Below are 27,631 nucleotides of genomic sequence, written 5' to 3' on the forward strand. Positions count from 1 at the left end.
TTTGGTCGAAATGTTGCATTACTTTAGCTAGTAATAGTAATTCAGGGATAAGGCTGAGGTGGCTGATTGTTTTCACAGATTATCTGTCTCATAACAAACTGCCACAACATGGTGACAGCTTTCACAAATATGGAGAAAACATATTTTTTATTAAAGTTCTATACTACAGCTTGAATAAAATGCAGCTACACAGCATTTCTTGAGAAGTCTGGATTTCTTATGTATATTTTGCGTGTTGCTTTTGACTGTGCTGCGGGGAGAGACATTTCAGTAAACTAAAAACTAATAGAAAAATTTGAGCAACCTCCTTCTGTATGTTGACTGTTGCATGTAAAATTCATGAGCAGTAAATTTTGTGCTAGTATCAGTATTGAACCAAAGAAAGCAAAACAGTCACAAGCCTTTAAAATTGCGATGCTTTAAATGGGTCAAAAAGACTCAAAAAATTGTAGCAGTAGCTGCATGGGGGGGCCCAATTCTTTTTTTTTTTTTTTTTTTTGTCAGGGGCCCAAGATTCCTGGCAGCACCCCTGACTACTACTAGTGGTACTACTGTGATCGCTGTGTTATCACATCAATTTATGATCTTTCTTACCTTCGATCTCCTCCCTCCTGTTGGTCCTCAGTGCTCAGCTTCCACATTGACTCTCCGGTCCCGTGGATTTCCTCCCTCCTTGTCTGTCTCTCTCTGCTCCCGTTCAGAACACCTGAGGCTCACCTCTGTCCTCACCTGCCTGTCCGTCTCCTCCGTCCGAGGAACCTAGAAAGCAAAACCGATCACTGCTCACCCAGTCCACCAGCAGGCAGCCAACCACCGGAGCTGTAGATGCTCCCCGCTCCTCCTCCTTCGCCTCCCTCGCTTCATAAACGAGGATCCAGTCCAGATTTTGTGTGGCTCTCCTGCAGAAAAGTCACTCGTTTGAGTAAGACATTTAACCGTGCTTTCCCTGTTGTCTGTAGTTGTTTGTCTCACCAGAGTCATCAGGATCGTGGCACATGTATGAGGCATATGAACCACCACTGGGCCACAGTTGCTGAGATATTTACAAGATTTGACCATTTTTCATGACATTTGGAGATGTTTTCTTGCCTATTTTAGTTGTTGTTTTTTTTTTTGCACACTTCTATAATCTAGTGTTGAACACATTTCTCAGCTGCGGACAAACTAAAGGTAACTTTAGGTTAATCTTCATTTAATTGATTTAATATTAGTTGGGCCTTAAACGCTTCTGGACAAGCGTCCACCAACAATGGCAGAAACACCAAGACTATGGACAAATCAGAATCAATCAACATAATTTGCAGTTTGCTTCAATAAACTAACATTTCCTGATGACTCTATCGCTCTATAATAAAAAAAATAATGAGGGATTCTCATACCATACATGATAATATTGCAGAAATAATTTTATTTTTGCCTGTCTCAAAACCTGAAACGACTGAATAGAAATAATGCTTTTCAAACTAACATTTTTCAGCTGCTTTTTAGTCCTTTTTAAATTTAGAACGACTTCAAGTCATGCAATTGTGAATGTTCTGATCTGTTATCTGCCTCCGCCCACCTGAGGCCTTATTTTAACGTGAAAGGTGAGATCATGCTGCCACTTCTTTTGAAAAACAAAAAGAAACGGATAAAAATAACCGGCCAGCTGCTTGTCACGCACTCAGAACCAAAAGCTGCTTTCACACAAAAATGCTCCTATTTTATTTAAATGCTACTTTGAATCCGTTATTGTTGCGTTCATTTTCATTTATTTTCATTTTTCATAATTTTCACTTGAATGGCTTGAAATCATCTAGCATTTGAAAGTAGAAATTTGCTTTCAAATGCTGTTCTGTTGGTTTGTGCACAACGTCACACTGAACTTGTCGTCGACTTATTTCAGTCCGACTTCTCGTCAGTGACAGGAAAAGTCCCGGCGGTTTTCAGCAGAGACAAACTTCACAGTGATGTCAGTGCTTAGTAATGAAATATTATGATCTCAGTCTGGAGGTGAAACATTAACTCTGCTTCCTGCTCTTCTTTTTATCTACAGACGCTGCGTTTGCTTCTTGTCTCTTTACTGAAGAAAAGTTTGACTCAAGCAGAGAAGCTGCATGGAAACCAAGATGGGGAAAACCTTGGAGCCCATGCTGGGCTTATTGTGTAAGTAAATCGATTCTGCGTTTCAATAGTGATAATCATGGAAGATATTATTTTAGTACAAAAAAGGAGCTTTAGAAATGTGTCTTGTGACATTTTTTTCCTGCTGTCGTTGTTTCTTTATGCTGTAAGCATTTGACAAACTGATATTTATAAATAATCCAATAAATTAGGAACATTCACAGATGACAGAGATTAGCAAATCTAGCTCTGATGTTGTTAGGATTATAAAAAATGGAACAATAAAGTATAATGAAAACTGCAATGTGAACTAAAAAGTGTGGCCTGTAGCTCACAATCCAACCTTTTATTTTAACTTAAAAGTCGACTGAATTTGGCTGAATATGATGTAGATCTGAGGACATTTTGTTGCCAGTGTGTCAAGTTTCTGAAATGCAGTTCAGTCTCATCACAGGGAGAAAAAAAATATTTATGATAATGACGGCTGCAACCTTTAATGTTACTGTATTCAAAACAAACAAGCAAACAAAAAAATATCCTGAATAATATGTATTTTAACAAAATAATAAATTTGTTGACTCGGTGCTGAATGTGAGTGTGGGAAGAAAATCTGTTTCATTTCATGTTGTTAAATATTTATAATTCTGACAAGGTTTCAACCTTTATTTCAGTGCTGAACTTACTCTTCTGCTGTGGACAGAAGAGTAATGCCCATTTTTAATATTTTAGGCTGTGGCGAGGCTGTTATTCTCTCAATAACAGCCTCGCCACAGGAGGCAGGGGAGTGACTGCAAGTGCACATTTAACTAGACAAGAAATTAATCAAATTTTGGTTCTGCTTTAGATGCTGTGCTGACTTTTGAGCCCAAGTGGTCGACTTTTTATTCTGGAGAATCTGTTACCTTGACATGTGACATGAATGAAGGAGAAGACTCTCAGTGGGAATACAAGCTGAAGAAGAATAATGAAATATATCTGCCTTACAGGCCACATAAAAGCAGAACGTTGGTACTTCACAGTGGTGAATATCAGTGCTGTGGTCGTAGCAGGAGCTCAGGTCAAACAAAGTGCAGTAATACGGTCACTGTTTCAGGTAAACCTAAAGTATTTTAAATCACATTTAACCCTAACCAATGGAGGATAATCTTGACAAAGTATGTCCATATTTTTGCTCTACTTCAGATTTTTTATTTATACATTTAATCATTTTACTGGCAGTATTACTGCCTCTGTGATTTATTTTTATTTTTTATTTTGTTTATTTTTGATGCAAAATGAATCACAAAACACAACAAAACTAATAAATAAATGTTTAACTTGAGGACCAACCACTGGAGTTTTTGTGGACAAAAAACAAACTTATTGTTTTAATTGCCTCGTCAATTTAATGATGTAGAAATTACATTGATTGATATTTTTTTATATTTTATGAGTAAGTAAATATATCCAGTCATAATATACTATGGACATATATTTACTTGAAGGCGAGAAAAAGACATTATTTCAGGTCTTTTGTTGTAAGATGAACTTATTTTTGTTTTTATTAGCTGCAGATAGACCCAAAGCCAAACTGACTGCAGGTTCAACAACAATACCAGTAGGGGGCAGTGTGACCCTGAGCTGCTCAGTGAAGCCCTCTGCTGGATGGAAATACAGATGGTTGAGAAGGACCTCAGACTCTTCTTTAGATAAATTCATCACAAATAATGAAGAAAACAGAGTTATCACTGTGACACAAGGAGGAATCTACAGGTGTGCAGGACAGAGAGGAAATCCTGCCTTCATCAGCCGTCAAAGCCACGACGTTACCATTAAAACAACCTGTGAGTTCCTTCTTGGAAAGCGTCCGAAAGCAAATCGACAAAATCCATTTTTTTCCTCTGATTTTGTGTTTCTGCTCACATTTGATAAACAGTTTCCAACAAGGTTGTCGCAACTCGACGACCAAACTGGCCTGAGATGTTCAGTGGTGAGTCGATCACTCTGACATGTGAGATCCAGGGAGGAGAAACCACTGATTGGACGTACGAATGGAGACCAACCAATAGAAACTCTCTACCGTCTAGTGAATACAGGATCAGCTACATTACTGAGTCTGACAGTGGAGAATACAGCTGCAGAGGAATCGGAAACTATGAACTAACAGAGTGGAGTGATGCTGTCAGACTGACTGTGACATGTGAGTCAGACTGAACTCAACTCAACCTGAAAATGCTTTGTATTTATTTCCCTTTTTGCAGGAACTAAATTAAACAACAGAAAATATATCAACTCAACTGATATTGAGGCCCTTCAGAAAGAGAAACTCTGATCAAAGTAGGAAACAGTTAACAGCTAATATCATTAAGTGTAACTGGGGAGTTTAAATGAAACTCAAAATTGAAGAATGCAATGTGAATTTAGATTAAGTTTAAAATAATGATAAAAAAAAAAACGTGGAATGCAGAATGTAAAAGAAAAATTTCGACCAGAGGGAATCTGTTATTTTTTTGTACTTTCTTTTAAATACATGAGATAGAATAACTACACTTAAAAAGAATAAAATTGAAAAGAGGTGATCAGGACAAATGTTTGACCCAGTTTCAAATGTCTCTCCAGCGTCTCGCCCTCAGCCTGTCCTCTCTGTGTCTCCATCATGGCCGAATCCTGGAGCCTCAGTGACTCTGAGCTGTGAGGGTTTGGAGCATCAATCAGCAGGATGGAGGTTCTTCTGGTATAAAGCTGTTCCAAACCCAAACAGCACTTTCTACAGAGCTGAACTGCTTCCTGACAGCATCAATGGGACTGAGCAGAACTCCTTCATCATTAATGGACCGACTCAAACAGCAGGATATCAGTGCAGAGCAGGAAGAGGAGAACCAAAGTTTTACACTCGTTACAGTAAAGTAAAGTTTATCTGGTCTGCAGGTCAGTTTATTTCTCTCTTTCACCTCAATCGAAATAGCGTGAGGTTTGTTGTCCTGATCCAATATTTCTTTTATTTAAATTTATTTTTAAGATTTTGGAAATTAACATGACATTAGAACTAAGAATATAAACTGATGGATCATTGATATTATATGATAATAAGCATGAGTTGCCCTGGATTCTTACTGCAATATTTGTATTTGTTTATGTGTAACTTGAATGAAATTTGTGGTGCAAATTCACTTTGTGAAGATTTTGACAAATCTAGACAATAAATGTTAAAGTCAGGTGATTGAAGATAAAATTATTGATCAGGAGAAGGTGTTAAATATTCACAGTTAAATCTAATGTGAGTTTGTAAAAAATGAAATGATTATTTCCTCTATGGTAGTTTATTTATTTATTTATTTATTTATTTATTTATTTATTTATTCGACTTGCAGAAATGTTTGCTGTAATCTTTGTTCCTATAGAAACAAGCCATTTGTAGTGAAACATTTCAAAGATGTTTCTGATCTCAGATGAAATCCTGTCTTGTTTCCAGATCCTGGTCCAGCAGCTTCTCTCTCAGTGAATCCTGACAGAGTTCAACACTTCAGATCTGACTCTGTGTCTCTGAGCTGTGAGGGAAACTTTACTGAGTGGAGAGTGAGGAGGTTCACAGAAACAGGACGACTGTCAGACTTTACCTGCTCCCTCTGGGGGACAATGACTGGATCTACATGCACCATTGAACCGTACTATTATAATAATGGAGTTTACTGGTGTGAGTCAAAATCTGGAGAGTTTAGCAACGCTGTCAACATCACTATTCAGAGTGAGGTTTGGTTTATTATTTGTTTTTCATTGATATCAAATATCGTAAATATACCATAGACTAAGGTTAAATCACAAAATAATGTATTGTGTAGGATTTTTTTTGTTTGTTTGTCTTTTTGGCCTAAAGATATAATTTCAGGAAACATTTGCTTTTATGCTTATGTTGTTTGTTTGTTTTTCTCTATTGTCCCAATTGTTTTCAAAAATGTCCTTAAACTGTGTTTTATTGAGGCCTTATCCATATTAAGTCATTTCTTGAAGAAGCACAGATCTGACAGAGGTTTACCTTTCAAGTTGAGGTGAACAAAGACTAGAGGATCTGAGGAGATAAAGTGGAAAAAGACCACAGCGATAAACTATTCAGAATTCAGGAGAAGATGGACGACCTTTTCTAGTAAAAATAAAGAAATGACTAAATAGTAAAGGTGTGCCGATTGATCAGCACCGATCATAATCGGCCAATTTCCGTGAAAAAGTGTATGATCGGCTATTGTTGATCACTGTCTCTTGCTGCTGACCACCAAAACCAAAAACATGTATCTCACTTTGCAGCCTGCATGTGCCGCTGATCTCCTCTTTCCTTCACAAACGCGCAGCAACAAATCCTGTTGTATGGAACCACAACGCTGTGAGAGTCAATGGGGACGTTTGCGTGTTGCGGCGCAAACGTCTGTTTTAAAGGGGGGAACAGTATCTGATGGGTGAATGATGGCCGTTAGGATGCATTTCCACAGTAAAACAACTGTTAGACGAATGTATCACCTTATTTTAACCTGATCGCACAGACTTTGCTGTCTATGATAAAATGACATCACACTTTAAGTCATTGACACAGCGTAAAGAAATGTTGCTGATGTGAATATTCTCTGATTGTTTTACAGATGATTATTATGATGGTATAATCCTGGTGAGCCCTGTTCATCCTGTGACTGAGGGAGATCCTGTGACTCTGAGCTGCAGAGATAAAAACAAAATTGTCTCTCCAATGTGTTTTTCTATCACAATGATAAACTACTCAATAATGACAGCAGAGAGGAGCTGAAGATCTCTGCAGTGTTAAAGTCAGACGAAGGTTTCTACAAATGTCAACATTCAGGAAAAGAGTCACTAAAGAGCTGGATGTCTGTTAGAGGTGAGGAAGATTAAAATGTTTGGTTCATTGCATTCATTAAAACTGTTTAAATGTTGTGAAAGAGCAAGGTGAACACTGAGGATGTTTTTAGCATGTTTTTAGTATTTACATAAAGTCCCTTTTTCTTCAAGCAGAAAATGTCTCACAATCTGCAGATCAAAAATATTTCTTCCTTGTTGATGTTTCTTGTTTTCAGTAACTGTGTCCAGTCCTGCCAGCTATTTATTTCTGGTGCTGTTGATCGTCGGACTAGTTGTTAAAATCGTTCTGTTTCTCCTCCTGCTCTTGTTCTTGTGCTGCAGACGGAACAACGGTGAGACGTTTTTCTGTTCATACCAGATCTGATTGTTCATTTAAAAAAAATAAAATAAACCTTTATTGCAGGTGTACTGTGATGCTATAGCACAAAATCCAGGCTTAAGTTTAATAATACATAAGCATTCTTCTTTCTCATTTCATTGTGTTTCTGTTCAATTTGTCTTTTTTTCTTTCCATCAGAAATTACTGGCAGTTTTTCTACTACATTCAGTATATGTGTAATATTTTAGACAGAAGTCACATCTCTTCCATGCCCTGAAATAAAAATAAAACCTTAATTTAAATGAGATCTAAACAAGTGACTGAAAAAAATAAGATGAAAAGAAAAAGTCTAATTTTATTTTCTCATTTAGTAATTATTTCACGTATTTAGATTTTAAAAAGCTTTTGACTCTTTTCTGTCAGTTCATCTCAATGACTCAGTGAATATTTCAACAATGGCAGGAAATGGTAGAGCTTAAAATGTTACTTATATGCTTTGTAATGATGGAGAACCATTAACTAATCTATAAACATGACATGTTTCAGAAGCAGGTGAACCCAGAGCTCCTGTGTACTCCATGATTGAATTGAGAAACTTCAGGAAAAACTGTGAGTTCTCGGCAGTGAAATCTTTCCTCATGTCTTTACGCTGCAGCTGATTTCAGTTCCCATTATCAGCTGTCTTGACTAATTACTGCTTAACTCTGGAGAACACCAGAAACTGATGTATCAGATATCACTGTGTCTTTACTCTGATGTTTTCTGTTTCAGGCTCAACGCCAACCTATGCTAACATCAACTATCACAAAAAGTGGAAAGGTAAAGATTCAGTCTGCTGCATTTATCACTCTTTTTGCAAATGTGTGTCATGTTTCACATGCAGTCTCTCTGGTTGAGCATGTAAGAATTAATAATCGCCTCTGCATTCACAGGAAAGCGAAGTCCTGCAGCAACAGATGGAGTTTATTCTGAAATCAGCATGTAGCTTCAGATTTTACTGGTTTATTACGGGATTTATTACATGAGATAATGTCTTAAATCCCTTATTTTCTTACATTTTTTATGTGTTTTTAAAAGTCTGTACAGAACTGTGTTAGACGCCCTTGTTCAGTTATGCTGAAAAACAAAACTCCAGAAATTAGTTATTATTAGGCTATGATGAAGTTTGAATGCATTAAATATTTTTGTGTATTTTTTATGCTTTATTTTACAAATGCATTAAATGTTTCACAATTTCTCCCACCTCTAGTATTTTTTAACCATATGACTATAATTCATATACTTTTGTTTCAGTTATTTTATTTGTTTTTATGTTGCAATTATAAAATATTATGTTACTGATTAATTAATCACTGTGTGTTTATTCAAAACAAATTCACAGTTTTTAAAAGAATGCTGAACTTTTACCACAATGTACAGATTTTTGATTGCTGAATGTGTTCATTTATGACTGGTCTACATTATTTTATGCCTCTTTTTAAATCAATTTCTAACATGTTGGATTCATGTTAATGTGTATTCAAAGACAAAATGTTTGAATAAAATATATACCAAAATATTTAATGTCTACTAGTCAATCAGGAATCTCGTACGCAGGGGTCGCGACCCCCCATGTTGAAAACATGTCACCTCTAATAGAGCACAATCATCAGAGTGAAGGGGCCTGACATGAACGCAGTAATTTTATTTGTGAGAAAATTTGAAAGTTACGTTTTATTGTCCACCTTCTAACAGTTAGTTGCTTTTTGATGGGCATTCAGAAAATCCCAATGAGATGCATCTTTTTCTAGTATCAGTCTTTATTCGGATGCTGGTGTGTTTTTTTTTTTTTTTTTTTTTTTTTTGTAGAGTGCCACCCCTTGTTTAAGAGGATCTTTGTTTGGAACCGCTGGGTCACCTGCCCAGGTTTTTTCCATCGACCTCATCAAGATGCTGAGAATTTAAGCAGCTGCAGAGCCTTCGCTTGTTGTTGGTCGTCTTTAGATGTGTCTCTGCACTGCTTGGTTCTTCCATGGTTTCTGGTGTTGCTGGTGAAACTGAGGCTTCCTGAAGCACTGAACCTCTTTGAGACAGTTGCTCTGAAAATGACCTGTTGCTTCGAAGCGCTCGATACACTCTGAAATCGTGATTCATATAAGAAGAGGCTTTGAATAACATTCAAAGATTTTTATTTAAAAGAAAAAGATGAATTTGTCTTCAGTCTGCTCCGATTCTGGCTCGCTACCTCCACAAAAACACCCGCATAAAATTTCGCTCACACTAATTTTAAATACACTCAAATTCTCACAATCATAGTACTCTTGTGCTTCCACTGGGAATAAAAATTTCTATTCGAACTCTAACTGGCCTCTGTCTCCCTGGGTTCTGACTCACTGGCTCCCCCTGTTGGTGTGACACTAAGCTACCTGACCTCAGTGCTTACATGCACAATAAAAGAGTGAAAACCTCACATTAAGGCAGCATGTTTACCCTCAAACCTGTTGGTGGAAACCTTCGATGAGGGATGCTGACAGGCTGAAGAAGGAGTCCTATCAGGCCTAGTTAGCCTGTGGGGCTCCAGAAGCAGCTGATGGGTACCGGTGGGCGAAGCGGCATGCTTCTCAGGTGGTTGCTGAGGCAAAAACTCGTGTGTGGGAGGAGTTTGGAGAGGCCATGGAGAAAGAAGCCATGCAGAAGCATGGCTTCAAGGTGATTCTGGTCCAGCATCCGGCGTCTCAGGAGGGGTTAGCAGTACAGCACTAACGCTGTTTATGGAGGGGATGGTGTGCTGCTGACCTCAACTCGGAGGGTCCTGGAGGGTGCATGGAGTTCGCCCAACCGGTCTGTGTTTTGTGGACTTGGAGGAGACGTTCGAGCGTGTCCCTCGGGGAGCCCTGTGGGAGGTTCTCCGCGAGACTCTGTATGACCGGTGTCAGAGTCTGGTTTGCATTGCCGACAGTAAGTCAGGCTCGTTTCCGGTGAGAGTTGGACTCCGCCGGGCTGCCCTTTGTCACCCATTCTGTTCATTACTCTCATGGACAGAATTTGTAGGTGCAGCCGATGTGTTGAGGGGATCCATTTTGGTGTCCTTAGGTTTGCATCTCTTTTTGTGGATGATGTGGTTCTATTGCCTTCATCAGGACATGATCTGCAGCTCTCGCTGGAGCGGTTTGCAGCCGAGTGTGAATGTACAACTGATTGTCCGATATGACCGCCTTTTTAACACTTACGCCCACTTGCGTTCCTACACATGCAAACCCACACACACACAAAATGTATTTAGAAATATGCTGATAAGTTCCCATGGTGATGCTCTGTGAGATGCATGTTTCCATGACGTAGCATCAAAAGGCCCCTATGTTTAAGTCTCATCCAGGAGTGTTTCTGTATGATGTAGTTTCTCACTACAGAATCAGAAGGTCAAAGTTACTGTTTTAGCATTTTTCTCTCTCTGTGTGAAGTTCACACATCAAAACAAGAGAATGATTAAAAATGAGAATGAGCAAAGTGGTTTTTTGCAAACCATTATATTGCAACTCTGTTTAGACACATGCATTCAAATGTAGTGTTTTTTGTTTATTTGTATGTTTCTGTGCAAACCTGCAAAAAACATTGTGCATAAGGTTAAAATATCTCTGCAACGGACAGGAAATACAAACCACCATCAAGTCCTGCAGTCTCATTGGCTGCTGTGGTGTGAAGTTGGTGTAAAAAAGGAAACAGAGACAGAGGATTGTAAGAATTAGAAGCATGACACGTATTGATGTCATATGTGTTTTAGACTTAACTTCTCCTTTTATGTGAACACAATTGAAACCAAGTAGAAACCTTTCAGTCGAGCTGTGCAGCCGTTCTGGATGCCAGGATGAAACCTGCTCCGCTCTGCATGCTGAGCTTTTTCTGTAAGTTCATCACTGACTTTCTGCTCAGAGGTTAAAGAAAATGTTTCTCATTGATAACATGTAGCCGTGTATCTCTGTTAAGATCTGACAGTGTTGAAAAGAGAACGCTCAAGTCTTTTTCCTCTTTTTGTAATCAGCATTGCAATTCAAGCAGCTTTTGTCTCTGTTTTGACAAATGAACACTATGTGAATTATTGGACATAATGTGATACTTATGTCTTTATTTATTGTTTTTAAACAGCCATTTTAATTTAATCTTCATCTAAAATGAATCATATAACATTGTGATTTTTATTCTTGAAAATAATGTCTAAACCTTGATCTTTATTGCAGTGCTCAGTCCTCTGCTTCATGGACGTGCTGATGGTGAGTAACTTGTTTTGTTGTTAACATAAAGGAAGAAATATATGTATTTCCAATACATTTTCCTTTGTTCTTTGCAGAAATTGAGCCTAATTTTCGAAGTTTAGGAACAAACACTTGTAATCGGCACTTAAGTATCAAAATTCTTGTTTTTGGAGAATAAATAACTTCTGTCTAAACCAAATGTCAGAAGGACCATTTGCTCTTGTATTACTGGAATATATTATATTGACATGTTATGAAATACAGTAGATGAGAGGAAGCTGAACAAAAAGAAAACTAATTTGGAACCTATTGCTGCACCGAACAACTTGTTCCTCTTTGTGTCTATTTGCCGACTCTTAAGACTGTCCTGGAGAGTCAAGTTATAATTTCAACGACAAAATAAAGGGAACATGCATCTCACAGAGCATCACTATGGCAACTTAGCACATTTTTAAACACATTTTGTGTGTGTGGTGTGTGTGTGTGTGTGTGTGTGTGTGTGTTTGCATGTGAAGGAACGGAAGTGGACATCAGTGTTAAAATGGCGGTCGTATTAGTTGTAGTCAATTGTACATGTACTTTATCAGAGAATTACTGAAGGCTGTAAAAGTCCTGTTGGTTTCCACTAAGTTATGATTTTAGCATCTTTGTTCGGAAATAAAATGTTTTAAATCTGAACAAAATATTTACCTTCATAGGGCAGAATTAATTTTTTGTCGGTAGAAGAGCATGAAGCCTGGCTAATTGATAGAGAAATAAGGAATACACCAAATGTAGCAGAACTTGTACATTAATTTACAGAAAATATTCACAAGTTGTAACAGAAGTTTAACATGATGTAACATTATCTTGTGTAAAATTATTTCATTGATGCCCATAGGAGCGAGGCTTAGCAACACAAATGAAGAAAAAACTAAGAAGCAGAATTTCAGAAAAAAATGAGAAGCTAATCCAAATTGAAGAAATGGATTAATAATCTCTGTCATGAGACATGTGTTGATATCAAAAAATGTAAACCTATCACAGGTTTCCTTTTATATCTTTCTCGCTCCTGCAGGAGATTTTATTTATTTTATTTTTTTCTGTCTGCCTTCATTCAGCAATTTGATTTGCTCCTTGTGTGGGCTGCGCTCTGTGGCTGTGGGTAGAAATGGAGTCTTTCTGAATGGAGTTTGCATGTTCTCCTGTGTGGGTTCTCTCTGGAAACTCAGGCTTTTTACCCCAGTCCAAACACTGGCATGTTAGGTTAAGTGTGTGTGTGATTGTTTGTACCTTGGTGTTGCCTTGTGATGGACTGGTGAATCCTCTTGTATTTATGTCATATGAATAAACAAATCAAATAGTAGCATTTGTAAATCCTTTAGTGAAAAAAGAATTGCTTTATTTGACTTTTTTTCTCTATCTGGTCTGGTTCATAGAACCTGTAAAAAATCCACTGCAGACCCAAAACCAATAATTAACAAGCATTAGTTACAGCCATAGGTGTAACTTCCTGTGGACATGTCCCCACCAATATTTCCTGCACCTATTTTTCTTTATGTGCCTGCAATTATATAACGCTGAGAAGAGGACGCAAAGTTTTGATATTAATTGTGCAAACAATGATAGCAAGATAATAAGATCCAAAGGGGAAACATTTCACAGGTCAATAAAAACCTTTAATTAGAAAGTGGAGAGTAGGTTAGTTATACTAACTTAACTTTTATCACCTTAACATTTCAGGTCAATTAACACAAAAATAAGGCAACCGACATAGATTTCCTGACAGATAACCAGAAGTGCAGTTAGCTAATCAACCACCGCGAGTGTTGAGGTGGTCACTTCCTGATGACGCAAAATGAAAATTAAAAAACATAAATCTGCAATGAACACAATGTCCTGTAAGATGTTTGTACATCTTTTTTGTTTGGAAATATTTTGTTTAGCACTTGATGAAGTCAGACAATAAACGGCAACTATGTGATAATTCTTCACAAAGAATAATACTGAATTAAAAAACTTTTCAACTGTAGGGAATCATTCAGCAAATAAAGGCTGATTCCATAAAGAAGAAAATGACTGAGAAGTTCCTTTGTCAGCAGTTCTTTCACCAAGTGAAACACATTATATAGATTAATTAGATTATGTATGTTTTGACATGTTTATATTTCATAGTAGGTTTAATAACTCCTAGGAGATTATTTTCAAAAGGTGCTATTAATCAGAAAAGCCTCCTCTCTTCTTCTCTTCATCACCACCAACTTGTAACACAAAGTTTCTCCTTTGGCTACATAATTTGTGTTTTTGATGTAAATCCTAAAATCTTCTTTGTATTGACGGATGTGTGGTTTACTAAAAAATATTTTGTTATTGCTGAGGTATTATGTTTGTAAGATGTCAAACATTTTTCAGTGAAATGTTTAAATTAAACATTTTAAGATACTCTGACACCTTGAAAGTCCAAAGGAACATTTGTTTTGCAAATCCTAAGCAGTTTTCAAATTAGATTCACAGTGATAAATGACTGATTGTTCTTCTGTGACTTATAAAAGTATATATTTACAATGGTTTTAATTTTCATTCATATGCTCAGAAAATTACTGATGGCATTTGTTTTTATGTTTCTATAATCTGGCAGCAAACATAAGAACCAGCATAGAGTGAATACACTAATGACTTAACATGTTGAAGACTCATTTATGATTTGATTAGAAAAGATTCACATTGTTGCAAATATCTCCTAACATATGAGAGGATGACTGCTGTGGTGTGTTTTCTAACCTGCAGAAAGCAAGGCAATTCTCAATGCAAAAGTAAGAACAATAACACTAGGGGGCAGTGTGACATTAACCTGTTCTGTGGACAAACCTGCTGGTTTGAAAGTAAACCGACAAATAAGGGGCAGCGTTCCTGCCTAAACCATTACCATCAATCATAATCCTTTGAATAATATTCAATTATAGAAATTTAATTTCCCTTTGGGATCAATAAGACATTTTTTATCACAATTGAAGTTAAATGATTTTGTCCCTTTCTGCAGATTGACTCCAGAACAATATTGAGTTGATAGAACTGGTTTAATAAAAAACAAATATTTTAGTTTCTGTTTATTTTCAGCCCATTTTATTTGTTGTGTTTATGAAGAATGCTTGTAAGAAACGTGTATTTTATCTGAATCTCTCCTGACCTCACGGTTTCACATGATTCAATGCTGTTTAAAGCATCATTAGAACATGACTGCATGTGGAGTGTAAGTCTGTGTGCTGATTCTGTCTGACATGTTAATGTCTATGTTTTAGTCTGATGAGAAATTATTCATGTTGTTTCAAATTGGTCCAAACCTTATTCATTCTGATTAATATTATTGCAGCAAAAAAGGCAACTTTGAAAACAGACAAAACTACCATACCACCAGGGGGCAGTGTGACATTAACCTGTTCTGTGGACAAACCTGCTGATTTGACATTTAAGTTCTTCAGAGAACCTCCTCCCATCTATCAGAGCAGAGTTTCTTCTCAATCAGATGTAGTTTTCAGCATCACAGAGGGAGGAATTTACACCTGCAGAGGAGAAATGACAAACTTGAAGACAACTACCAGTAATGAAGTCACCATAAATAAGAAAGGTGAGTTTATAAATTTATCTTGGAAGAAAACACTGTATACTTTCTGATGAAAAATCAATTTTCAAATGATCACTAACATTAGTTTGTGACATTTAGAGAGATAATATCTTATTTTAAATGTAAATATGAGTTAATACTCATAATTTGTTCAATTATTAATATTCATTCAGCTGAATTGAATCATTCTGTTGAAGTTTTTGCTGAAATATGAGGAAAAAAGCAAATTAACTCTAAATCTTTACATTAATTTATGTTTTCATGAGATGCTGTGTTGTACATTGAGATTTAAATTCTTCCAAGACATTTTAATGACATTTTATTGATGCAGTTTAATAAAATATATACCTTAAATAACATATCAGAGGAAAAATTCTTAGATTTACATTATTATTTCAGGTGTTACACTGTCTAATTAATTGTTTAGTTTTCAGACTGTTTGTTCTTCTAATCATGTTTCTTGCTGTAGTTTCCAACAGAGTTTCAGTCACTTCACAACCAAACTGGTCTCAGATCTACAGAGGAGAGAGAATCACTCTGAGATGTGAGATCCAGGGAGGAACTGATTGGACGTATGAATGGAGATCAACCAATGGAAACTCTCCATCATCCAGTGAATATATGAGCATCACAGCTACTGACAGTGGAGATTACAGGTGTATGGGTAGAAGAGGCTACGAGTTCACAGGATGGAGTGAAGCCTTCAGACTGACAGTGTCATGTGAGTCAGACTGACCTCCATTCATCCTGAAAGTGTCTTTAGTTCCCTGATCTCCATAAAATGGACAGAAATCAATAATATCTCCAATTCACATAAAGAACTGACTGCAAGCTAAACTGACTTTTATAAAAGTTTTATAAAGAAGAAAAACTATTTTCTATGCTTAAGAGATTCTAGACAGGAAGCTTAAGGAGGAACTGGATTATTTCAGAGAGAGATTAAGGGATTAGTGACTTAGATGCAAAATGTTTTGTAGTAAAATATTTTATGAAAATATTTACAAATGTAACATCTTTAATGTTCTGCCTTGTAGCTGTTGATCAATTAAATATGGAGGTTTGTTTGTCCAAACTTGGTTCTCACAATTCATTGATTGATTGATGGCTTCATATCAGTAAAGATCATCTTGGCGACTTTAGACTTTAGACTCAGACTTTGTATAAACTGTGTTAAATAAGGTTCAATCAATCAGTGTATGTTGTTGCTGAATTAATCAAACTGGACTTGAGTTTGAATTGTCAGGTCAGATGTGTAATTTCACCAAAATGATCAATGCAACAATTAAATTTCCTCTCGTTGATAACAAACATGATGGAGAATCTAGTTTGTCATATTTCTCAGTTTGAAAAAGTAAATGTTCAATTTTGGTGCATATATTTTTATAATAACAAATAATTAATAATTCATATTCAAATATTTTAAAATATTATTATGATTTTCAAACTGAACAGCTGATGAACCCAGAGCCACCCTGACAGCAGAGAACAGCATCATACCAGCAGGGGGCAGTGTTACACTGAGCTGCTCTGTGGACGGATCCACTGACTGGGAGTTTGAATGGTTCAGAAATAGACGACATTATCCTGAATCCTCTGGAAACACAGAACCAGATGGAACCATCAGAGTCTCAGAGGGAGGGAAGTACATCTGCAGAGGAAGAAGAAGAGACTCATCTTTTTACTCAGACAGTGAAGAGGTCACCATTCAGAAAGCTGGTGAGTTTAGTTATCAGGTCATCACCATGACAACACTTGATCATTGAAACTCAAATTTGTTTCCTACTTATTCAGAAAATGTAATTATTAAAATATAATAATAAAGTGACAGAAAAATATTTTCAGTTTCAAGATTTGACTTTATTTCCACTGAAACCACCAAAGTCATCAGATGTTATAAATAATTTAATCTGATCTCAGATATTTAGAAAGAACATCCTGATGTAAAATATATTCATCAAATACAACAAGATTTAATTTCCCTTTGGGATCAGTAAGACATTTTAAAATTGAATTGAAGTTAAATTATTTTGTCCTACAACCTTTCTTCAGAAAGTGAGTATTGGGTCAATAGAACTGGTTTAATCAAAAACAATTATTTTAGGTTCTGTTTACTTTTCAGGCCATTTTATTAGTTGTGTTTTTGGGGAATGTTTGTAAGAAATGTGTATTTTATCTGAATCTCTCCTGACCTCACGGTTTCACATGATTCAATGCTGTTTAAAGCATCATTAGAACATGACTGCATGTGGAGTAAGTCTGTTGTGCTGATTCTGTCTGACATGTTAATGTCTCAGTTTTAGTCTGATGAGAAATTATTCATGTTGTTTCAAATTGCTCCCAACCTTATTCATTTTGATTAATATTATTGCAGATATAAAGGCAACTTTGAAAGCAGACAAAACTACCATACCACCAGGGGGCAGTGTGACATTAACCTGTTCTGTGGACAAACCTGCTGATTTAACATTTGAGCTCTTAAGAGGATCTTCATTCACCGATCAGACCAGAGTTTCTCCTACATCAGATGTAGTTTTCAGCATCACAGAAGGAGGAATTTACACCTGCAGAGGATATGAACCAGGGACAAACGTTATGACAACTATAAGTAATGAAGTCACCATTAATAAAACAGGTGAGTTTATAAATTTGTCTTGGAAGAAAACATTGTATACTTTCTGATAAATAATCCATTTTGAAATGATCACTAAAAGACGTTTGTTATTCTGTCACATTTAGAGAGATAATATCTTATTTTAAATGTAAATATGAGTTAATACTCATAATTTGTTCAATTATTAATATTCATTCAGCTGAATTGAATCATTCTGTTGAAGTTTTTGCTGAAATATGAGGAAAAAAACAAATTAACTCTAAATCTTTACATTAATTTATGTTTTCATGAGATGTTGTGTTGTACATTGAGATTTAGATTCTTCCAAGACATTTTAATGACATTTTATTGATACAGTTTAATAAAATATATGATACGTTAAATGACATATCAGAGGAAAAATTCTTAGATTGATATTATTATTTCAGGTGTTTCACTGTCTAATTAATTGTTTGGTTTTCAGACTTTTTGTTCTTCTAATCATGTTTCTTGCTGTAGTTTCCAACAGAGTTTCAGTCACTTCACAACCAAACTGGTCTCAGATCTACAGAGATGAGAGAATCACTCTGAGATGTGAGATCCAGGGAGGAACTGATTGGACGTATGAATGGAGACCAACCAATGGAAACTCTCCATCATCCAGTGAATATATGAGCATCACAGCTACTGAGTCTGACAGTGGAGATTACAGCTGTATGGGTAGAAGAGGCTACGAGTTCACAGGATGGAGTGAAGCCTTCAGACTGACAGTGTCATGTGAGTCAGACTGACCTCCATTCATCCTGAAAGTGTCTTTAGTTCCATGATCACCAAAAAGTGAACAGAAATCAATAATATCTCCATTTCATTGAAAGAATTGACTGCAGGCTAAACTGTGACTTTTATAAAAGTTTTATAAAGAAGAAAAACTATTTTCTGTGCTTAATGGATGTGTAATTTCACCAAAATGATCAATGCAACAATTAAATTTCCTCTCGTTGATAACAAACATGATGGTGAATCTAGTTTGTTAGGCTCTTGCAGAATTCATATTGCTCAGTTTGAAAAAGTAAATATAATATAAGCAAATATATAACAATATGCTTTTGGAAATAATTAATAATTGATATTCTAATATTTTAAAATATTGTTCTGATTTTCAAACTGAACAGCTGATGAACCCAGAGCCACCCTGACAGCAGAGAACAGCATCATACCAGCAGGGGGCAGTGTTACACTGAGCTGCTCTGTGGACGGATCCACTGACTGGGAGTTTGACTGGTTCAGAAATGGACGACATTATCCTGCATCCTCTGGAAACACAAAACCAGGTGGAACCATCAGAGTCTCAGAGGGAGGGAAGTACATCTGCAGAGGAAGAAGAAGAGATTTATCTTTTTACTCAAAAACCAGTGAAGCGGTCACCATTCAGAAAGCTGGTGAGTTGAGTTATCAGGTCATCACCATGACAACACTTGATTTTTGAAACTCAAATGTGTTTCCTTCTTATTCAGAAAATGTAATTATTAAAATATAATAATAAAGTGATGAATCAGCAGGACAGAGAAATATTTACAGTTTCAATATTTGACTTTTTTATTTCCACTGAAACCACCAAAGTCATCAGATGTCATAAAGAATTTAATCTGATCTCAGATATTTATAATGAAAATATATTCATCAAACTAAAATGCTTTTTCTATTTTTATGCTAAATATGTCTTCAGTTTTGTTTATGTGTATTAAACTATTCACATTTCCAGTCAAGTTTCTGATTTACAGTTTAACAAATGATTCACTTTATCATAAATATATTGAAACTTTCACAGAGTAAATTTCTGCTTCTTCATATCATTTTATATGTTCAGGTTCATTTTGTTTCTTTTAATCTCTTAACTTGATGTTTCTGTATGTGAACAGGTTCTAAGCCGACTGTGATCCTGAATCCCAGCTCGTCTCTGACAGAAGATAAAATCCATCTGGAGTGTTTTATGCAGAAAGGACCTGAGTGGACGTATGAATGGAGAAAAAACAACTTGGATTATAATCCAACATCCAGGATCATCACAGCTGAGAGTGGAGATTACAGCTGCAGAGGAAAAAGTGACAATCTCTTAACACAGTGGAGTGATGTCATCACATTAACTATCTGTAAGTCATTAACTTATGATTTACATTAATCAATCAAGCAACAATAAAGTTTATTAAGCAAATCAATATAAAAGCAGCTGCTGCTGTTTAACACATTTAGTTTCTTAAGTAAAAACAAATTTGCCCAAATCATCTGAATTTGCCTCTATTTGATGAAAATGCAATTATTTTTAAAAACATAACATTTTATTGATGAATATGTTTGTTGTGCAAATGTTTGAAACTCTTAATTTCTTTCTGCTTTGCTACCAGTTAAATTGATGTGATTTTATTTTGAAAGGTTCTTATTAATTAATACTAAATAAAATCTTAAAGGAGCTTCTGGACCAGGAGTCACCAACCTGGTGCCTGAGGGGACCTTGTCAGTCGCCCGCGGAGCTACTTCTAAAAATAGCCATTATCATAGGGAGCACTACCAAAAAATAATTTAATGAAATATTTTTACATTGAAGTCATGACGTTTGTTTATATTTAGAGTTTAAAAGAGGGAAATGATAAAAATGTTTAAAATAAATTTCTTTACGTATAAAAGTCTTTCCTGCTGGTAAAGTTCAGAATTGCGCGCAGGCGCCTGCAGCTGCACTTTGCGTACCTTGACATTTTCCTTTAAGTAAAGAAAGAAAAGAATAACTTCTGGGATTTTTATTATTTAACCCCATTTACTATTAACAAAATTGTGAGGAAAAATTAAATAAATTGTGCCAAGACATCTTATTTGTAGCGCACATCTGGGAATCACATGGGGAGGCTTCGCTTCCATGTCTTTATTATTTAGCATCGTCTGGAAAAAAAGTCTGCTGCTCTTGTGGTTCAGGTTTGTGCTGATTTTTGCGCATTGGAGAGGTGCTTGTGCTCTTGCAGGTCAGGTGCAGTGATAGTTTTGTGTCGGACCTTTATTTTTTCCACATCTGCTGGTGTCAGCCAGCAGGTGACACGTCAGCTGTTCGGTTCGCGAAACCACAAAAAAAGCGAATAAACCGACGACCTGCCAGAACCGCGCAGACGGTCAGAAGCTCAGGCTGAACGTAGAACAACAGGAGGTTCAAACCCAACTCGTTAATTTTTAGCTTACAGAAAAACGCAAAGCCGTGAAATAAACAAAAGAAAACTGACCAATAAGACTTAGGCTTTGGGGTTCCCCACCTCAACCCTCAGAGTGACAGCTGTGTGTGTATAATATCTTTTGACACAAAAGATATTTTATTTTCCACAATTTTGCTAATAGTACAGATGGTTAGATAATAAAACTATAACTCTTCTTTTCTTTTCTATTTAAAGGAAAATTTCAAGGTACTCAGTACAACTGCAGGTGTTACTGCAACAATCCATCAGTTTGCTTTTGTTTATTTCAGGCACTTGTGGCCAGTTTAGAATCACAGAGAAAAACTCCAAAAGGGATTCAAACGTAAAACTCTGTGAGCTAAGAACTTCTGATCACATAATAGCAATTAACCATAGCTGCCATGGTAAATTATTACTGATAACTATTGTGAGTGCCTTTTGTGTTGCTCTGTACCCGTGAAGTAGCTCCCAGTCTCAAAAAGGTTGGTGACTCCTGCAGTTTGGAAGAAACGTTGATACTTTTTAAGTGATTTTAGAAAGTAGCTTCTCTCAGGGAAAGTGTTCAATTAACACTTCAATTTTACTCCAGTCTGTTGTGGTAAACGTCTAACCAAATATTTATTTCTTTAGCTCCCAATAAACCCAGTTTGATTCTGCAACCCAACTGGTCTCAGATCTACAGAGGAGAGGAAATCACTCTGAGATGTGAGATCCAGGGAGGAACTGAGTATGATTGGACGTATGAATGGAGACCAACCAATAGAAACTCTCCAACATCCAGTGAATATATGAGCATCGCAGCTACTGACAGTGGAGATTACAGCTGCAGAGGAATCAGAGGAGGGTTTTCCTTGACATCATGGAGTAATGTTATTAAAATAACTGTATGTAAGTGGATTATTTATTACTGACAAAGTATAAAATAACAAATGCAGCACACAATCTAAGACTATAAGTATTTTTATTTTTTCTTTAATCAGTCAGACCTTTCTAGATATTTCAGAGGTCTGATAGTTTGTCATGTTTATTCCCTATTAAATATTTGCATGAAGCTGAAAATTATTGTTAGATGTATTTCAGCTTTAAGCCAACCTTTAATGTCTTTATTTTTTATTACAAGGGATTAAAATGTTTTGAACATCTTTGAATGAGTTCTTAGAGACATTGATCAAAGTCATCTTAGAGTTCAGTGATACAAGGAATAAAGATTCAATAGATTATATTGATCAGTGTTTCTAGTCCCTGATTTATGTGATAAAAGAAAAATGAAAGTGTTGAATGAAATAAAGTTCACATTTTAAGAATACAATAATGTAAAAATGTAATGTTACTGAAAAAGAAGTAAAATATTAAAGTGAAGGTTAAACCAGAAGGAGCATCTGTTGTTATTATTATTATGGTTATTACTTAAATTTCAATATATAACTATATTAACTCTTCAAGGGAAATAAAAGGAAGAGAAAAGAGAGAGAGGTTGTGGTTAAATGTTTGACCCAGTTTCAAATGTCTCTCCAGCGTCTCCCCCTCAGCCTGTCCTCTCTGTGTCTCCATCATGGCCGAATCCTGGAGCCTCAGTGACTCTGAGCTGTGAGGGTTTGGAGCTTCAATCAGCAGGATGGAGGTTCTTCTGGTATAAAGCTGTTCCTGATCCATCCAAGCTGAACTATGGACCATCCTACACTTATGAACTGCTTCCTGACAGCATCACTGGGACTGAGCAGAACTCCATCATCATTAATGGACCGACTCAAACAGCAGGATATCAGTGCAGAGCAGGAAGAGGAGAACCAAAGTTTTACACTCGTTACAGTGAAGTAAAGTTTATCTGGTCTGCAGGTCAGTTTCTTTATTTGCTCTCAATAAACGAAGGCCCTGGTGGGATGGATAAACTAATGAATCATCCATATCATTGGATAACAAACATAACTTATCATAACTTATCCTGGATTCTGACTGTAACATTTGTACTTGTTTCATGACAACATGACAAAAATATGAGGTAAAAAGTCATTTTGTGAAGATTTTTGATAAATCATCACAACTGATTATAGAAACTAAAGAAGTCATCAGGCAGTCAGAGGCTGGAAATAAAATCAGCCATCAGGTTCAGAGATGAATTAAAACATTGATCATTAGAGGCTGTTAAACATTCACAGATCAAATCCAACTTGATTTTGTAAAAGACGAAATGATTATTTCCTCTATGGTAGTTTATTTATTTATTTATTTATTCGACTTGCAGAAATGTTTGCTGTAATCTTTGTTCCTATAGAAACAAGCCATTTGTAGTGAAACATTTCAAAGATGTTTCTGATCTCAGATGAAATCCTGTCTTGTTTCCAGATCCTGGTCCAGCAGCTCTCTCAGTGAATCCTGACAGAGTTCAACACTTCAGATCTGACTCTGTGTCTCTGAGCTGTGAGGGAAACTTTACTGAGTGGAGAGTGATGAGGTTTACAGAAACACGACAACTGTCATACTTTACCTGCTTCATCTGGGGGACAATGACTGGATCTACATGCACCTTTGAACTGTACTATTATAATAATGGAGTTTACTGGTGTGAGTCAAAATCTGGAGAGTTTAGCAACGCTGTCAACATCACTGAACAGGGTAAGATTTGGTTTATTATGATTTTTCTTTGACCTCCTTTTGCTTTTAGAAAATCAACAAAATACAAAAAATCAGCAATAATATGTTTAGTCCAAGGTTAAGTCACAAAAATAATTCTTGTAAAAAACGTGTTTGCTTAAATTCATTTTATCTTCTATTCCATTATAACTTTGGTTAATCTTTTAAAGTTTATTGGGTGGTATCAAGAGGTTTACTGGTCTCTATTTAAAAGAGGTAGAAAATAATTTTAAAAAATCATTTCCAGAGATTTAAAAGTAAAAATTCAGACAAAAATAAAAATTTTGTTATTCTTGATTTAAATAGTCTCCAATTAATCTAGCTAAAATCTTCTTTTATTTTGTCAGAAAAAAAGACAAAAATCAGATTATATTTTGGAGTATAAAACATTGAAAAGACATTTTTATTCCAGGAAACTTTTAGTTGGACGTGAACATTTATTATATTTATTTAGGATTGTATTGAGTTTTATTGTATTGTACGTTGTGCAGTTAGTTAAACTGTGAAGCATTTTGACATTTGTCTTTAAAAATGGGCCACATTCATTTTTACTATCTTTATTTTATTCTTCTCAGATCAATTCTGACTTTCTGTACAAAATGACTTATATTTTACAAACTTGTAAAAAATGGTTTGATGGGTTTTATTTAATCAGCAAATATATTTTTAGATTTACATGGATGATTACTTATTTGATTTTATTTCCAACATTAGGAAATGATAACATTAAATTTCTTGAAGAAACATAAAATTATTTCTCTAAAATTCCCTTAATCTTTCAATGATTCAATGAGATTTTGACCATATTCAACTATCATAACCTTTTCAGATAATTTATTTAACAGTCTGTGAAGTGGACAGCAAGATTAAATTAATATCTGAACCATTTCAAACTGAGAACAAATACCTGAGGATGATGAGGATGAAGATCCCACTGATAAACTGATTGATCAGAGATCAGAAGATGATGATGATCATTTGGAGTAAAAATGAAGAAATGACTCCATTTGTTCATCATCTCTAATCCATTGACCAATTTATGAAGGTATTTTCATCATTAATTAGAGGAAATATTTTCAGAGTCCATTGAAGAATAACAACTCAGTTAAAACCTCTTTTAGTTTTGATATTTTACTTGATCCAAAACAAAACAATGTAAAAGTTGTAAGATAATAATTCATGTTATTATTTAGATAATAGATGACATCTTAAAAATTATAATGTTTTTGCCAATATAGTTATCAGATCGTTTTTTTAATTACTGACCAGGTTTTTGTACTTTCCACTTGAGTTTTGATTATTTATTTTGATGAGCTCAGGTCTCCATAATTCTGACCTTTAAATCTTTCACAGATTCTCTATCAGATTAAAACTGAGACTCTGGTTGGAATTATTTATTCCAAATCTACAGTAAAATAATTATTATATTAGTTAATTACTTTCATGTCTACTAAAATGGACAAATGACGGCTACAAAGGAGAAATGAAGAAACGTGACTGCAAATGCATTTTTGTTTGAAGAATCAAACATTTAATATATGAAGTATAAATCTTTCATGATCACTAAATTTCACAATGTCACTGCAATTGAAAACATTCAGTTCAAGAAATATTAGTCAACCTAATATTCTCTGATTGTTTTACAGATGATTATTATAATGGTATTATCCTGGTGAGCCCTGTTCATCCTGTGACTGAAGGAGATCCTGTGACTCTGAGCTGCAGAAATAAACAACAATTTCTCTCCAATGTGTTTTTCTATCATAATGATAAACTCATCAATAATGACGGCAGAGAGAAGCTGAATATCTCTGCAGTGTCAAAGTCAGATGAAGGTTTCTACAAATGTAAACATTCAGGAAAAGAGTCACCAAGGAGCTGGATGTCTGTTAGAGGTGAGGAGGATTAAAATATTTCATTCATTTCATTAAAACTGTTTAAATATTAGAAACAAGATGAACACTGAGGATGTTTGTGTTGCTGATGTTTGTCAGTATTTTAGCCTAAAGTCACTTTTATTCAAACAGAAAATCTCATACAGTCTGCAAATGAAAAACATTTCTACTTTATTGTTCCTTGTTTCCAGTGACTCTAACCAGTTCAGTCAGTTCTTCATTTCCTGTGTTGCTCATCGTTGGATCAGTTGTTGGAATCGTTCTCATTATTCTCATTATTGTCCTGATCTTGTTGTGGCGCTGCAGACGGTCCAGAGGTGAGACATTTTTATCCTCACATGAGATCATGTTCAGTCGAACACTTTATTTGTTCAAATGTTTCAAGTTTATTGTAATGTTTTAGAATACATTAAAAGCATGAAAAAAATTAAATGTATTTTTTTCCCTGCAGATTTAAGCAGTAAAAGGTCAGTAAGAATATTTGTTCTTTCTTTCTAATCATGCATCAAATAATTACTTCCATTGATGCATTTGTGTCTCTATTGTTTTCAGAGTGAATCAACCTGACAGCATCAATCCAGCCTCAGCTACAAATCATGAAGTGACCCAGAATGACGGTTCTGTTTACAGCTCTCTGCTTCACGGTTCGTCTCACATTAAATGTCTTTATGTTTAATCACTTTGTAGTTTCCAGATATGTGAACTGAGAACACGTGACTTTTGTGATTAGAATTTTAAAAAAATTTTGCTGCCACCAAGCGGTGGGAAATGGGAGTTGCAAAATACTTTATGCCACATGATAATTAAGATAATTTTCCTTTTTCTAATAATGATTTTATGAACAAAGAAAACAAATAAATACAGAATGAATCACATTTATACATTAATGTTGTTTGGCTGAAATAATTAAATAGAATTGATCAATAGTTAATATTTTTCAACAATCTACTATTAAATAAAGCTGTAACATAATCATAAAATGAAGAAAATTCACACTGGTAACAAATATTACATATTGTCAGGAAAGATACTAAACTAATCAAACATAAATAAAAAAATCTATTAGAACATCTACTTTGTTTTAAATTGATGTGATAATTTTATTAATTTTCACTCAGTTGAACTTTAACCTTGTTGTCTTTAGGTGACACTTCCCTCTATGAGACAATCCCACTCAACAGAGGAAACGGTAAAGTAAATGTTTTATAGCAGCTAAAGACACTGATGATAAACTGACCATAAAAAATACTGAAATATCTTTGATGAGGAAAAATTGAAATACATTAAATATGCAAATTTAGAATGTAAATACCTATAACAACTTATGAAATCCAAAAAGTAAGATGATTTGAAGATTTTTCTCAACATTAATTTTCTTTTTGTGCGATTTCTATTTGATTCGTCTGACAATCTCAGCAGAGAGGATCCATGATCCAACAGAAGAGTCTGACTATGCTAATGCTAACCCAGGTAACTACAACCCAACATGAGGTTCAGATGGTTTACATAAACATAATAGACATAAAGTATTGACTAAAATTAATAACCACAACAAAGGAAATTAATGTAAAAGTTGGTTTGATTCTGCAATGTACTTCATATTTTAGTGTTCAAAATATTCATTTTAGATTCTCTTCATGATGATTTTAATTGTATCAGTTTATTGGTCTGATATGCTATTTTACAGGAGATTTAAAGTAAATCACTGAATTAGAATCAAACATGATTTTACCTTTGAACATGTTCAACTCTCAGAGGCTTTTATGTAATTTTTGTTGCTCATTAATATGTGACTCAAATTATTTCTCAATTGACAGGAAACAGGAAGGTGATGGTTGGTCCTCCAGCAGGGCTGGCCCAAGGCAAAGGCAACGCAAACTGAGTGTCCGCTAAGGGCCCGGGTTGCTAGGGGCCCCTTAAGTGGAAATGATTTCTTTTTTTATTAATGATTTCTGTGATTATATCAACAAAAACACACAATTTCCTTATAAAGATGTGATTTGTTTTATGCAATAACATATTTGATGATGATGTTGATGATAATAATATTAACAATACTATTTCTACTAATAATAGTAATAATAATAGCAAATTGTTCTTTGATGCCCTCTACTGTCTATAGTGGGTGTCGCTTCTCCGGTACTATGATCTGCCTGTAATGTGAAGTTCACCGGTGGAAAATAAGTTAGCAAAACTTACTTGAGTATCTATG

The 27,631-nt window shown here is 35.3% G+C and overlaps 2 protein-coding genes, 1 long non-coding RNA gene and 1 pseudogene across 3 annotated transcripts; all 4 read left to right on the forward strand.

Moving 5' to 3' along the window:
- The first annotated feature begins 623 nt into the window (after positions 1-623).
- On the forward strand, positions 624-2,802 carry LOC129352413 (uncharacterized). Its single transcript, XR_008604874.1, has 3 exons — positions 624-922; positions 2,036-2,145; positions 2,775-2,802. It is a non-coding gene; the product is annotated as an uncharacterized LOC129352413 (long non-coding RNA).
- A 150-nt stretch (positions 2,803-2,952) lies between these two features.
- LOC129352381 (Fc receptor-like protein 5) lies at positions 2,953-8,780 on the forward strand (annotated as a pseudogene).
- A 2,293-nt stretch (positions 8,781-11,073) lies between these two features.
- On the forward strand, positions 11,074-17,674 carry LOC129352351 (cell adhesion molecule DSCAM-like; the record flags this gene model as incomplete). The annotated part of the gene is made up of 4 exons (XM_055021305.1): positions 11,074-11,142; positions 11,476-11,508; positions 16,544-16,807; positions 17,463-17,674. Coding segments are annotated over exons 1-4 (546 nt in total), but the record flags the coding sequence as incomplete, so codon positions are not given.
- On the forward strand, positions 17,668-27,381 carry LOC129352380 (Fc receptor-like protein 5). The gene is made up of 14 exons (XM_055021349.1): positions 17,668-17,723; positions 18,201-18,458; positions 18,854-19,120; positions 19,601-19,831; positions 21,524-21,781; positions 22,409-22,729; positions 23,237-23,506; positions 25,171-25,419; positions 25,611-25,736; positions 25,871-25,886; positions 25,972-26,063; positions 26,564-26,608; positions 26,839-26,889; positions 27,237-27,381. The coding sequence occupies exons 1-14, from the start codon at positions 17,684-17,686 to the stop codon at positions 27,299-27,301; spliced, it is 2,289 nt and encodes a 762-aa protein (XP_054877324.1). The 5' UTR covers positions 17,668-17,683; the 3' UTR covers positions 27,302-27,381.
- Positions 27,382-27,631: the final 250 nt, after the last annotated feature.

The sequence above is a fragment of the Poeciliopsis prolifica genome, unplaced genomic scaffold (genome assembly GCF_027474105.1).
Source record: "Poeciliopsis prolifica strain line A6 unplaced genomic scaffold, Auburn_PproV2 SCAFFOLD075, whole genome shotgun sequence".
NCBI classification, from domain to species: Eukaryota; Metazoa; Chordata; class Actinopteri; order Cyprinodontiformes; family Poeciliidae; genus Poeciliopsis; species Poeciliopsis prolifica.

Coding starts and splice junctions, on each gene's coding strand:
- LOC129352380 (XM_055021349.1), top strand. CDS start 17,684: ATGACAACTATAAGTAATGAAGTCACCATTAATAAAACAG. Junction 18,459..18,853: donor CTTCAGACTGACAGTGTCAT/GTGAGTCAGACT, acceptor CAAACTGAACAG/CTGATGAACCCAGAGCCACC. Junction 21,782..22,408: donor TGTTATTAAAATAACTGTAT/GTAAGTGGATTA, acceptor ATGTCTCTCCAG/CGTCTCCCCCTCAGCCTGTC.